A 14,299-nucleotide genomic window follows, 5' to 3' on the forward strand; every position below is an offset into this window, starting at 1 on the left:
TGAATGCCCGTTGCACACAAATATAAAGAAACAACAAAAAAAAATAAAACAAACAAAAATAACAAAACAACAAGAGTACAAAAAATAAAATAACAAGAGCAAAAAGAAGAATAAGAAAAAGTAACTACAAGAATAATAAAAGAAACAACAACAAAGGCTAGAAGACAAAAAAAAAAAACAGTAAAGAGAAAAAAGAGAAAAAAAAAAGAAAAGAAACAAAGTTGCACTTCACAATTTTTGTTTTTCTCTTTCTTTTTGTTGTTTATTCTTTATTACTCACATTATTATTGTTAATCTCTTCTTTTGTTACTGTCATCATATTGTTACTATTGCTACAGCTGATCCAAAAAAAAAAATTTTTTTTTAATGCTGAACATTTTTCTTTGTGTTTTATCAACTATACATTTAAAATAAATTTTTACAATATTTTTGTTGGTGGAAATACAAAAAGAAAACAAAATAATAATCTCCGTATACAATTTGTGTGTGTTTGTGTGTCTTCATCATTTCTCCACAAAAGGGAAAATTTAAATAATTAACACAAGTTACCTACATACATACAAAAGTTACTGTTGCTGTTTACTGCAAAAGTTACTGCTGCTGTTTCTATTTATTTGAAATCAAGAAATTGTTTTTTTTTTGAATTTCTTGATATTGTTTCCGTATTTTAAATAATTAAATTTTTTTTGAAATAAAAATAAATGTTTTCTATGGTTGAATGCTATTCAGAAATGGGGCAACTAGGGCAAGATGTAAGTTAATTTTTTTTTTTAATTTCTTATTTAATTAATTTTTTAATTATTATTTTATTAATTTTTTATTTATATTGTTAGTTATTTAATTATTTTATTTTAATTTAAATTTTAAGAATTTTTTTTTTAATCTATGCGAATTAATTTAATTTTGTTCTAATATTTGACCGTCAAATTTATCATAATATTTATCTTAAAATCAGAAATTCATTATTGTCTGGCAATACCTTTATTTCCATTAAAACTCGAATACAGATTTTTAGTACAATCTAGCTATGTTAGGGATTTAGAAAGAAATTGTCGAATATTAACTATTCCCAGATTAAATTAAATTTTTTAAAAAATTGCATATTTATAGGGGATAAATTTATATATTATTTTTATTATTGCATTATTAATTAAATACCCTTACCCTCTCAACTAAATTAGAATAAATTGCATTTTTCAAATGAAAAACAAATTATAAGAAATCAGAATTTTCTTTGATACCTAATAATTAGGCATAGTAGACACTTCATGCAATTACTAGATGATTTCTATATAGTTGCTTGAAAATGAGTTAAGTAATGTTATTTTGTTTTGTGTTATCGCTACCATTTTAACATGGCAATACTAAATATACATAGGCCAATAAAATTTTCACTTATATACTGTTGCTGTATAGCTTTATACTGTTATAGCTTTATTTTGCAAAGTAACATGAAAAAAAACTATCGAAATAGCAATTTTGCTTTTTACAATATGCCTTCTTAAATAGTGCCTTTAAAAGCATAGATTGTTGCAAGATTTTTAATATAAAAATGTCAGTTCAATTTTTTTTTTTATAAGCATTATAATAAAAACAACTTATTTTTCCTCTTTAATCGCTTTCTACCTTAAAAAAAACAAAAAAAAAAAAATTAAAATAAAAATGTTAGGAAAAATTAAGAAAACCAGTTTTAGGAAAAACTACTCTTTTCCAACACACACACAAAATATATTTGAAATATACTCAGACTATTTCATATACACAAAAGGAAAAGAGAACGCGATACAAAGAGTTGCATTAGAAAATTAAAGTTTAAGTGCAAATCTCAGTTTTTTTCTTGCAAAAGCAAAAAACAAAAACCCATTTGGAAAAAGAAATGGAAATTTTTGCATTATTAATAACTGTATTAAAGGAGGAGGAGGTGAAAGACTCTACAATATTTTATTGCCATTTCCTAAGGCTAAAAAACAATTAAATTTATTACAATTTTTTTTTTTTCATTATTATTATTTGAAATTTATCATAATTTTTGATATGTAATTTAAAATTACAAATTGCATTAAAAAAAAAAATAAAATTAAATATAGTTTTTATTACAATATTAATGCAGTTGTTATGTATGTATGTGTCTCACAACCTAACTTATTAATCTTATGATATTTTGTTGGTTATTTATAAATTATGGGCTATTATTAAGCAATAAATTAATTTAATAAATCATTGTATATATACGAATGAATTCTGTTAAAATATAAGAAAAAATCGTATGGTTTATAAATTGAGAAATTATTTGAGAAGGCATTCTGATTCTAAAAAATGATTTGAGAAGGCATAATGAAAGTTAAATTTTAGATTTAATGATTTTAATATGATTTGGACAATATATTAGGCTTAACAACAACAAAATTCTTAGACATAGCAGGCGTAGCAACAATAAAATTCTCTTCCTTTTTATGACAATATTTGACGATTGTTATTGCATAATGCAAAATTAATATAAAACCCAGGCACAATTTCTCTTAATTTCTAATTAAAAGTAAACAGTAATTTCGATTTTAACATACACAAGCGTTGGTGTTTGGACCATAATGTAGTGTTGCCAAAATGTTCCCTTACTTATATTATTAATAATATGAAGTAATAATAACATCCGCATTTTTCTAAAAAAAAATAATTTTGATTAAATTGTTAAAGATTTCAACAAAACTTTCTAGTAATATTGAAAAATTTCATCTAATAAATAAAATAATATTTAATTTGGAAATTTAATTAAAATTCCTGAACTCAACAATATCTTATTTTATTATAAAATTTTTGAATCTTAATAGTAGTAACATTTTTATTAAATTTATTGTATAATAGCCACTATATTCCAACTCTTAAGTTTTTCATAAAATATTTTACATTTTACCTACAGCTATCTGTAAAATTTTTTTAGTTTAACCTATTGAAATATTAAATTTCCATTAATTTTAATGAATTTTCTTTTACTAAAATAAAAAAAAAATGAAATTTTTTATATAAAATGTTAAAAGTTAATTTAAAATTAATGAGCTGGAAAAATAAAAATTCATTAAAGATAAAAATCAATTTTTTTTTGCCTAGGATTTCTTTTTAGAAAAATTAAAAGTTTTGTAAGGAAGAAGCATAGTAATTTATTAATTTTTGGAGAGAATCGTAAAATTATGAAATTTATTTTCATAAAATTTGGGAAATATTTCTAATTTTAGTGTTATTTTGCAGAGAGAATGAAAAATATTGGCCAAATTTATAATATGTTCGTGGTTTTTAGAGAGAGGAAAGTGACGTCATTGTGATTGAATTTTTTAATTCAGTAAATTATTTTTAATTAGTTTCGCCCAATAAACAGGGCTTAATCCTTGAAATATAGCTAACTTCATGACTTCTAAGGCTATTCTAAAAAGAGAGGACTTTACACAGAATAGAAAAAAGAAATATCTACAGTTTATTTTCACACAAGCATTATAAATGGAGTAACAAATTTCTTCTACATTTTCCAAGGAATCGCAAAAGTAAAAATCATTAACGGTATGAAAAAGAATTTGGTTGTAACCTGACTGTATTGTATGCAAGTAAAATCTAAACAAATGTCTTTTGATTGAGATAAATATGCAATTAATGTAAAAATTAATTTAAAAAAATTTTTAATTTTATAAATAAGAAACACGGTAATACTATATAATGAAACGCCTATTAGGTGATTGAAATTTAAATAGCTTCTTGGTAATTAATCTTAATTTATAATCAATTGTTTAATGAATTTATTGAATTCATAGTGTTATGGTTCAATACTTTTCTTTAATGGTTATCCACTTGTTGAAGAACAGACGAAAGAGAATGAATCTCGTGAATGTTATTCAGAATATGCGTGCATGTATACAGAGTTGAAATTACTACAACACGGACTCAAGGCTCTAAAATAATGGAAAATATGTGTATATTTTGCGAAGTAGTAATTACAAAGGAATAGAATACTTTTGTTTTTAATCTATAAAGGGGTACTGTTTACTACCAATTTAAATGTTAAACCTTTACAGCTTGCCACAAAAAATACAACTATTGCCTAACTGAAGTCATTCCATTATTCGAATATATTCAAAGTTGTTACAGAGAACCTGTTCAATTTTCCAAAAAACAGCAAGTCAATTCAAAGCGAGTATTTTGATTTCTGATGAGCTTGTACAAATAAGTTCAGTTTCGAGTCATTTGTTTCAATCTGCCTAAAATGTAGAAAAATTATTACTATTTTTTTAGTTCATTTAATTTTATTTATCATATTATTATTTCTAATTTTAACAGAGAATCAACCAAATTATTGCAATACTAAGCAATTTTAAATTAATTATTAAAAATTTTTAATTAATTATGGATAAAATTAAGAATAAAATTGATTCTTGCTTACTGGAGAAGAAAAACTTCATCATCATTATCAATTGCCATCAAAATCATATTAGTACGTGCCTCTTATACTGAATGGGGTTAAAGTGTAAGAATATAAACGTACAAGTGATCTAGTTCAAATTTTTTTTTAAGTTTTTATTACAAATTTTATTACTTTTTAGATTTTTATCTAATTAATAAACTATTCTGAACTATTTTTCAATTACAACACTGATCAAGTGAACCATTTTAAATAATAATTGATTGAGCTTTACAATATTTTTCTATGATCGAGAGCGAAATGTCAGTCAATTTATTAAACTGTAAAAATAATAAAAAATGTAAAAATTTTCTAATCTAGAAAATATTAAAATTTTTATTGATTTTCTAACTGTACATACAAGTACAAACACTTAATTGATTTTTCAGAATTTAAAAAAAAAAAAATTTATTATTATTGCTATTAAAAATAAAATGTAATAGAAAATTCTTAAATGATGCCGTGATAACAGCATAAGTAAAATGTCGTAAAGTTCTCAATTAAAACACTTTATTAAAGTGATTGAATTTTTGAGTGTTCAGTTTATTTAAGTTTAAATAAAACACAAAACATCTGTAAATTTGTACTTAAAATAACTTACCTTTGAAGAAAATAATTTAGATTCGTCGAATCGCATAATCTCATTAAATAATTAATAAGTCCAAAACTTGAAATTTCCCATCGAACCCATTCTTAATAACATATATGCTACGCTAATAATGTGGTCTTTGTCGTCACGGGTTTTTTTAAGATCTTCTGCAACATAATTCGAAGGTTGTGTTGAGGTGGCGCAAAGGCGTGATGCTAAATATAAAATCCAGCAAGAGTACATTGGTTACCTTCACTAAACACATAGAAGCGATTAATAAATCTCACTTTGTTTGGTGAGTAGATTAGTACTCCACGAATGTTTAAGGGTAACCGTGGATGATAGTCTCTCCTGGAATATTCATATAAACACGGTCATTGAAAAAGGAAGATCGGTCATCAAAAGAGGAAGATCGGTCATCGATGTTGGAGTTCTGTTGACAAAATTTGGGGTATTAGTCCTATGGTAGGAATTTATACGGCCCTTGTTAAGTGATCTGCGAACAGGAGGGAGTGCAGGGGAGTGACTGGGGTAATATGGATGGCTCCAACGATTTTCCTCTCGGTATACGTTGGACTGCCGCCGTTTTACACCTTTTCATTGTGCGGTAAGTTTATCTTACAAGATATTGACTCATAGGAATTTTTTCAGGGGGCGACTTCGTTCTTGGCCGGGGCGATATATTGCCCCGTATATCAAGCTGAAATACATGCAATGGAAATCTTCCTGAGACAAACTTAGAAAGGGAAAACCAAATATTGTAAACCACTTCTCTGTCATTATAGAATTTCGGCCTAAAATTATTTTTCGTTTCAAAAAAATTATTCATTATTTAAATAATTAATTAAATAAAACTTAATTTAATATATTAATTTAATCATAAATATACCATATCGAACTTATGATCAGTGATCTTATACCCGTGAGCATATAAAATCATATAAAGCTTTTCAATTTCCCATAATTTTCATAACAATTTAATGTGTAAATTTTCTATTTTATTTTTCCATAACAATTTTACAGTTATCTATTTAATTTACTTAAATTACATACATATAAGTACATATACATACATACAAATAAAAATTTTATATTGCATTTCATAAAATATATATAAAAAATGTTCTAAATAACCTTGTAGGGTTAATAATATTAAAAAAAAATCTTCAACTTTTATATTTTTAATTTAAATGCACATTTTAAAATTGAAATAAAAAAAACTATTTTAAACTTTACATTGTACCCAAATTATAAACACTTTAACTGTATATTGTATGTACATAGATTTTTATATAAAGGCAGAGAGAGAGAGATGTTGTTAAACTCATAAAAAAATATTGTACATGTTTGTTTTGTTTTCCTATCTCTTTATATACCATATATGTATGTATATGTATAGTAATATAGTGTAAATATTTAAATATTAAATTAAATAAAATTAAAATAAAATTTTATTACCGTAATAAAGTCTATGGGTACATTATTATAGTTTATTTTTATGTAGACACCATTATTAAAATAATCTGTTCTTGAATTATTATACGAGTATACCTAAGTATGCACACATAATATATAGAATAAGACATGGAGCTATCATTATAAAAAATCCCAGATTAAAAATGATGAAATCTTAAAATTATTGTCTCGGATTTGTGTTTATTTATTTTGCATGGGAATTTTTTTTTTTTTTTGTAAGAACAAAGGAAAATCAACACCACATCTTTAAATTACAAAAAAAAAAAAAAAAAAACGAGAACATAACAATAATTTTCAATGCCATTATTAATAATCTGATTTTTTTTTATTTAATTTAGAAATTAGAATGGTTGTAGTTTAAAATAGTTTAAAATAATATTATAGATAGTGTATGGGAAAAGTTTTAATCTTCAGAAAAGGTGTGTTAAGATTAAAACAATTTATTAGAGCCCAAGGATGATTAAAATAAAATTTTAAATTGTGAAAGTTGTTCGGATAACTTTAAAAAAGTATTATGGTAATAAAATTAATAATATTATTCATTTTAGTTGAATAAAATCAGTTTTTCTTAAATATTTCTATTTACGATATTATTACGATATAATTACGATATTAAAATATTGCATATTTTTAGGTTCAATATTTCATATTTGAAGCATAACATTGCACATTTTATATAAATAAAGGTTATTTATTAATTAGAAATTCTGTTTCAACTGTTATATTAGAGCGTAAGTGAGTATAATGAATAATTTTATTTAAAGAGAAGGTGAATTCAAAAGCAAATCCAAAAATTAATAACTTAAAATATTTAGGTATTAAACAATAAAAAGCAGTAACTTAATGACTTTACACCTAGTGTTCAAATACAAAACAAAAATAAAAAAAAGCAAACACTTTACAAATTAGTTAATTTTTAAAATTCACAAAAATTTTAATAAATTACAATATAAAAAATTACCATATCTGTGCCTAACCGAATAAAATCACAAATTAAAAATAAATTAATTTTTTAAAATGAATTTTTAAATTTAAAATAAATTTCAAATCAAAACTTAATAAACTCCCAAATATAGATTGGTTTATTTTAATTTTTAAGAAATATTTATGATTTCCAAATTTAAGTAAATTTTTTTTCAAACTTCAATGAATTATCATAATATTTTAAAACGATTAATGTTGATTACATTGAGAACTGGCATTGATCTTCAACAAAAAAAATTTTTACACGTTTTTATTTCTAATATTGAAGAGTAAAATGTAGCAGAATGCAATCTCTTGATTAAACTGAAAGAGTTGAATTGAAAACAGTTTGACAGATTGAGTGAGAGTGAAAATTTGTTAATTATAGTGTGTCGTATCAGTCACTGAGTATTAAAATTGTATTAGTGCAACATGAATTGTTGTGATTGTGAACAGAACATTTTATAATTTTTTGCTCAAGTAGAGAAAGTGTACAATACGGATTGATTCTTACTTATCTGGAAGATAGCAAATAGTAAAGGTGAATGATATTTTGTATGATTCATTGAATATGTTACGTGGTGTTCCACTGCATAATATATTTGGTGTGCTCTTATTTCTATTATATATAAATGATATTGAAAAATCAATTGAATTTTCAAAGTTGGTGTGATTTGCTTATAATGCGTTGTTATATGTATGTTGTGAAAATGTATCGAAATCAATGGATAAAATAAGTAGAGATCTTATAAACTGTCAAATTAAATTTCAAAAGTTCGGCCGAGAATTTCTATAAACTTTACAATTAAAATATGCAACACATACTAAATATTGATTCTTCGCGTGCACAGGCTTGTGTCCATCAAATTTATTGTAGAATATCTATAGTTCCTATCAGTTTATCATCATATCCTGGTTATGTTTTGGTTATTGTGTTTAAATTAAAGAATAGTACGTATGTAGCATATTTAGCAGTGACAGGCTCACATATTTGGGGGATATTCGTCACCATACGCATGTTGTCATATAAGTGATTAAATTTATTTAAAAATGTTCCAAATGATTTAAAAATTTAAAAATTTCAATAAGTTCTTAATATTTTTTTATATAGAATATTTTAAGAAGGTTCTTGCCCTCAGAAATATTTAAATTTCAAATTAATGACAATAATGAAATTCTCAGGCCCAATATCTACATATGTTCAATTGTTTTAAATAATTTTAGAATTTTCTTACATATTAAACTTCTAATATTTTTTTTTATTATCAAATCTCACTCAGTGTGCTAACTAAACATTCGCAGTTTTCTAAAGCCGTCATTAATTTAGTTTTTCTTATTTTTTTTTATTATTTTGTTTTTTTCATATGATATTGATGTATTTAATTTTTTTTATTATGTTTTTTTCTTTTCCGTATTTGCCATATTTTAATAGTTTTGCCCATTTTATCTTAAAAACATGATATTATTATTAGCGCGTATGTAGGACAACCAACCATATGGCCAATTAAAGAATATAAAAAAAAAATTCAAAAACATAAAATTCAAAAACAAATAAATAAATATAGAGAAAACAATAAAAAAAAAGAAGAAGAAAGGCAATAAATAAAATAAATAAATTTATCAAAAAAAATAAATAAAAAATCGGAAATAAAAAGAAAAACAGAAAAAAAAACAACAAAACTCTGGATAGATTAACATTAGGAGGGCACCCATTCAAAATTTAATACTAAAATTTTAAAATTTGGGATATTGAATTGTTTTTAATAGGGTCCATCCACATTAAATTATATTTGGAATTAAAATCTTCCTTTGTAGAATATGCAGTTTATCATCAAAAAATTTCTTAAACATCAAAAGAAAAAATCTTGTAAGAGTTTTGTATTCGAATTGATTTTCATATTTAAATTTTTCATAAAAATACCAGCAATTTCCATTATTCTTATTTTCTTAATTTCTTATTAGAACGGGTTGGTTACTTTCAAATTAAGCTATTATGTCAAAATAACACAAATTATAAACATAACCACATTCCGCATACGCCATTCTTAAAAATTTTACGGAAAAAATAATAAAGCAATTTTTATTATTTTAATGAATTTTACATTAAATATTCTAATGTAACATATGAATTAAACAAGTGACAGAATAATATAGAAAAAATCAGGCAAGTGACAGTAAAATGACATCAAAAGAGAAAAAAATTCACAAATGTCAATTTTTTTGAAAATTCTCACAAAACAAAAAAAAAGTTTTTTTTTTTATTTGTAATATTTGAAGTAGAAGGTTATTGATTTTTCAATCACAATTTAATATCAAAACCTTGATTTTTTAAAGTTTGAAGGTTATTTCAAATTAAAAAAGAATGTTTGAAAGTAATTTAGAATTAGTGTAAATTTTGTCTTTGCACGCGTTTGGCTAAGAGCAACTGACATCAATATTAAATACCCCTATCGTTTCTTCAAATCAATTGCCAAAGTCATGCGTTCGGTGATGTCGTGTTAATCAAATTTTCGATAATTTTTTTTGCAAATAAGCAGAATTTTGTTTATAATAATATCGTAAAAATATCAAAAATATCAATAATGTCAATTCATAGTTGAATAATGATCAGTTGAATTTAATCGAACGCATACATTAATTATAAACAAATTCAAATTATAAATTCAAATGTCATTAATTTGACAATTTGTTTTTTGAAAATCTACTTATGTAAATCGTTTGTTTAGCATTAAATTCATTCGAAAAATCGGAAAATAATATTGAAACAAAAATTCCAAATTATGAACAAAAGTGTAAACAAATTTTCCCACAAACAAATTATAAATTTCAAAAAAAAAAAATCTCTACTACAATTTAAGACATTTTGGTTTCACAAAAAAAAAATTTAATAAATAAATCTACTTTTTCATTTTTACGCATTATTTAATTTGATTAATTTAGAATCATTTTTTTTTTAAAAATAGTGAATGACAGATTAAAATTATTGTTTTGTTATTGTACACTCAAAAAATAATGTAAGTGTATTCATATATAAAAAAAAAGTCTAATTACAAAAGAAAATATAAAAAAAACGGGCACCACAATATTTTAATTACATTTTCTCTTAATATCACTCTATTAAATCCCTTCTATTTTTTAAAAGCTATTTAATTCCAAAATGATTCCATCTTTTTAGATTTTATGTAAGAATCACGATTGTGTTTTTTTTCTTCTTTCTTTTAAATTATTACATTTGTTCTTTGGGTACACTCTTATGAGATTTTCTATAATTTCAAGAAATAATAATAATAAAAAAGATTTCAAAACAACATAAATAGCTTTTAAAATAAAAAAAACAAATATAAATAAATAAAATGACCTCGACATAAGTTGAAAATATCAAAATATCTACTACATATACTTTATACAATGCTACCCCCAATTGAAAAAAAAATAATATGAAATAAAATTATTTTTTTAAGAATTAAATTGTTCTAATATAAAGTACCTTTAGGAAAAAAGAGCAAAAAAAAAAAATTAAGATTTTTTTTTATAATCTCTAAAAAAAAAAAATTATTTTAATAACAACAAGAAGCTAAAAAATCATATAAAAAACAACTTTTTTCTATATACCTACTTATCTTTTAATTCTAAAAGTAAACGCCAAACGCGCTTCTCTCATTGTTGTTTACAACTTTTAGTTAAAATTTTTCGTTCAAGTATGGTAGCAACACAAAACAAAAAAAATAAAAACGGAAATATAACAAAAACGGCAAGTCAGGCGCCTAAAAGAACAATAACAAAAGTCTACGATTACAAAAAAGCTATGTAGTAAGATTTTTGTTTACATTTTTTTTTTTTGTGTAGCAAAATAATCATGTCAGCAGCCTCTCTTTCAATGGAAATTTCATTATTTATTTTCATATTTACAATAAATGTGTATATATAAGTGTAATGTTAACAATAGAAAAGTATTGGCGGCTGGGCAAGCGCAAGCGAACAATGCTTAAGAAATTACTTTCGCTTTTCGTCATAGAACAAACAACTTTAATATAAAAATAAAGAAATTGAGCCAAGATTTTTGTTCACTTTTAATTGAACTTGAATTTTAAATTATATATTGTAGCTTTTACTCTTCTTCATCTTAATACTTACTCTGTCTGTGTGTATATTTTATCTGCCTCCACTACTATTTTTTGTTTTTGTTATTATTCCGAAACTATTATGTATTATAATTTTTTGGGGGATCTGTAAAAACAAATAAGCAAAAAAAAATTTCTTATTTATTACTTGATTTTATTGAAAATGATCTCAACTAAAAGTTCCATATTGAATTAAAAATTGTACGTTTGTCAACAGATAAAAAACAAAAATAAACAAACAAAAAAAAAATATTTTTCTTCATTTTTTTCTTGTTTTGTTTTGTTTTTATAAAAAATTTCAAATAAACAATAAAAATCGAATTAATACGAAGTGTCGTAAATAATGTCAAAGTTCGTCTTATATTAAAAGCAGGAAAATTTATTTTTGCATAAAAAAAAGGTTGAGTAACGCATGTCTTCTTTGTTCTTCTTGCAGTACAAATCGATTCTTTAATTTCAGTCATTTGCTTAGTATTGACTAGTCAACTACTAGGCAACTAGCAAAATAAAAGAGCCCGTTAGCAATCTGGCAATAGAATTTTACATGTGTCACGTGTGTCAACGTCGCGATATCGGACAGACGTCTGAAGTTTTTCGATTCTGCGATTTTGGCTTTATAGGCATAAGTGGTACATTGTAAAATTCATTAGTGTGCTTATTATGAAAGCGGACGAAGGGATCACAATAATTACTCCCGTACCCTCACTTCAATTTTGTACGATATAGTACGATAATCACGTAACTTCTACGAATATTCTACTACTACAATAAAATATCAAAATATTTACCTTATAATATTCAGGAATTAAAAAATTTAGCAAATTTGTTTTTCTCTCATTTAATTTTTTTTAATTTTTAGGTCTATTCCATTTCATGTTGTACATTTTATGTTTAAAAAAGTAGAGGAAAAATTAAAAAATTAAGATAAGAGCCTTTTAATTAGCGTTTTAAGTATAAAAATCTTTAAATAATCTTAAAAAATTTTATTCTAATTTTGGTTTTTTTTTTTTATTTTTGTAATTTTTCTATTAGAATGGATGAATATTTTTTGTTTTTTTAAGAAAAATTATAATTTTAGGTCTCTAAATACTTAATTCAATTTAAATATTATGATCATATGGCATATGCATGGCCATATTGTAATGGATAATCGAGGTCAAATAATAAACATGTTTTTATAAATTACATACATAAATTTACGATATGTTTATATATATGTATACGTATGTATGTATGTATGTATTTTACTTGAATATTTTATGCTAAAATTTTGTTATAATAAAAATATTTTTTAATTTCTGTTCTTAACAGCTTCTTTTAAAAATTATCGATTTTATGACCATCAAAATAAAATAATAAATTTTGGCCAAAATTTGAAATTTAGAATTTATTTAATTTTTAATTTTATTAAAAAGGTTATTGGAAAAAAAACAACTTGCTAGGAGGTAGATTTTAGAAATTAGAAAATTGTAATTGGAAAATTAATTAATGATAATGAGAAACTATTTTTCGACTTCTTTGAACAACACTGGTCGCGGAAGTGAAGACATTTATACGATAAATCTTATTGACCACGTTTGAAAAATTTCACAAAAAAAGTGGTGAAACATGGAAGGTTTGCTCCCTCTACCGGTTGCTTGGACGGTTGTAGAAGGTTTTCTTAGGCTATCCTCTACGCTTATCTCTCTGTTATTGTCGTTACATAAGGGGGTATCTCGGGAGTTAGTCTTCATTTCTCTTGAAACTACGTCCTCTTTTGTTCTGTCGCTTTGTTCCCGTACTATGGCTATGTTTATCCGTCGTGTTTTTGATTCTTGTTGCTGTTTCTTTTTGTTGCTATTTGCTCCCACTATTAGCTGGGAGAAAGGGTGGTCCGCTACACCAGAACCCCGCATGATGTAATAAGGTCTAAATACTCCCAAGAGCGAAATGGTATCAGAGAGACTCCGTTCGCGATAACTAGTATACCCCCCGCTATTGTCGACATAATTTCACCCACTAGATGTCACAAATTTGTAGTAGTCCTCTTCAATATCACTGATCTCGTGATCAGCTCGTTCACAACACCATGATGGAATCCCGTCAAAGAATCAAAACAAAAATAATAAATATTATTAGGAAAATTTTAAAATAGTTAAAAATAATCCTGTTATTTTCGGCATTATTGAAACTAACTGTTGCTGTTCTTAATGAAAAATAATCACAAATGACCTTCTTCTGTCAATAAATTGGTCATTATTTACATACCAAGTGTATTAATTATCCAATAATTAATCTCGAAATTTCTGCTTCTTTTAAGAAATCGATACGTGCAACACAGGACGAATTTAACACGAAATATTTTTGCATCTTTATATTTGAGTTTGTTTGAGCATGTTTCAATATAAAAACAAAAAAATACAATAATTTTTTTTTTGTATTTTGTGATTAAAGTCAATGCTCTTAATGGGATTTTATATTTTATTATTTTATTTTCAATTCTTATGCAAAAATACAAGAAAAGAATACCAGTTTGCACGAAAAAATAAAACAAGTTCAAAAATATATGGGTGAAATTTTTTAAAAGTGAAAATTCTAGTTTGTCAACATTGATCTTTGTATATTCTACATACATACGTACACACATAATCTATAGAAAAACAAAAAAGAAAAACAAAATTTTAGGCACGGTTGTACGTGATCTTTTGGATCAAAAAAAAAATATAGGTA

At 24.2% G+C, this 14,299-nt stretch overlaps 1 protein-coding gene across 1 annotated transcript in view; it reads left to right on the forward strand.

Moving 5' to 3' along the window:
• The first annotated feature begins 491 nt into the window (after positions 1-491).
• The window catches only part of LOC129607209 (sestrin homolog), a 118,378-nt gene continuing 104,570 nt past the window's right edge, over positions 492-14,299 (forward strand). The window contains exon 1 of the mRNA XM_055518010.1: positions 492-752. Within this exon, the coding sequence (XP_055373985.1) occupies positions 702-752 (51 nt within the window). The 5' untranslated portion in view covers positions 492-701. The remainder of the gene's footprint in view (positions 753-14,299) is intronic.

Source organism: Condylostylus longicornis, unplaced genomic scaffold, assembly GCF_029603195.1.
Source record: "Condylostylus longicornis isolate FDR11 unplaced genomic scaffold, ASM2960319v2 ptg000027l, whole genome shotgun sequence".
In the NCBI taxonomy this organism is placed as follows: Eukaryota; Metazoa; Arthropoda; class Insecta; order Diptera; family Dolichopodidae; genus Condylostylus; species Condylostylus longicornis.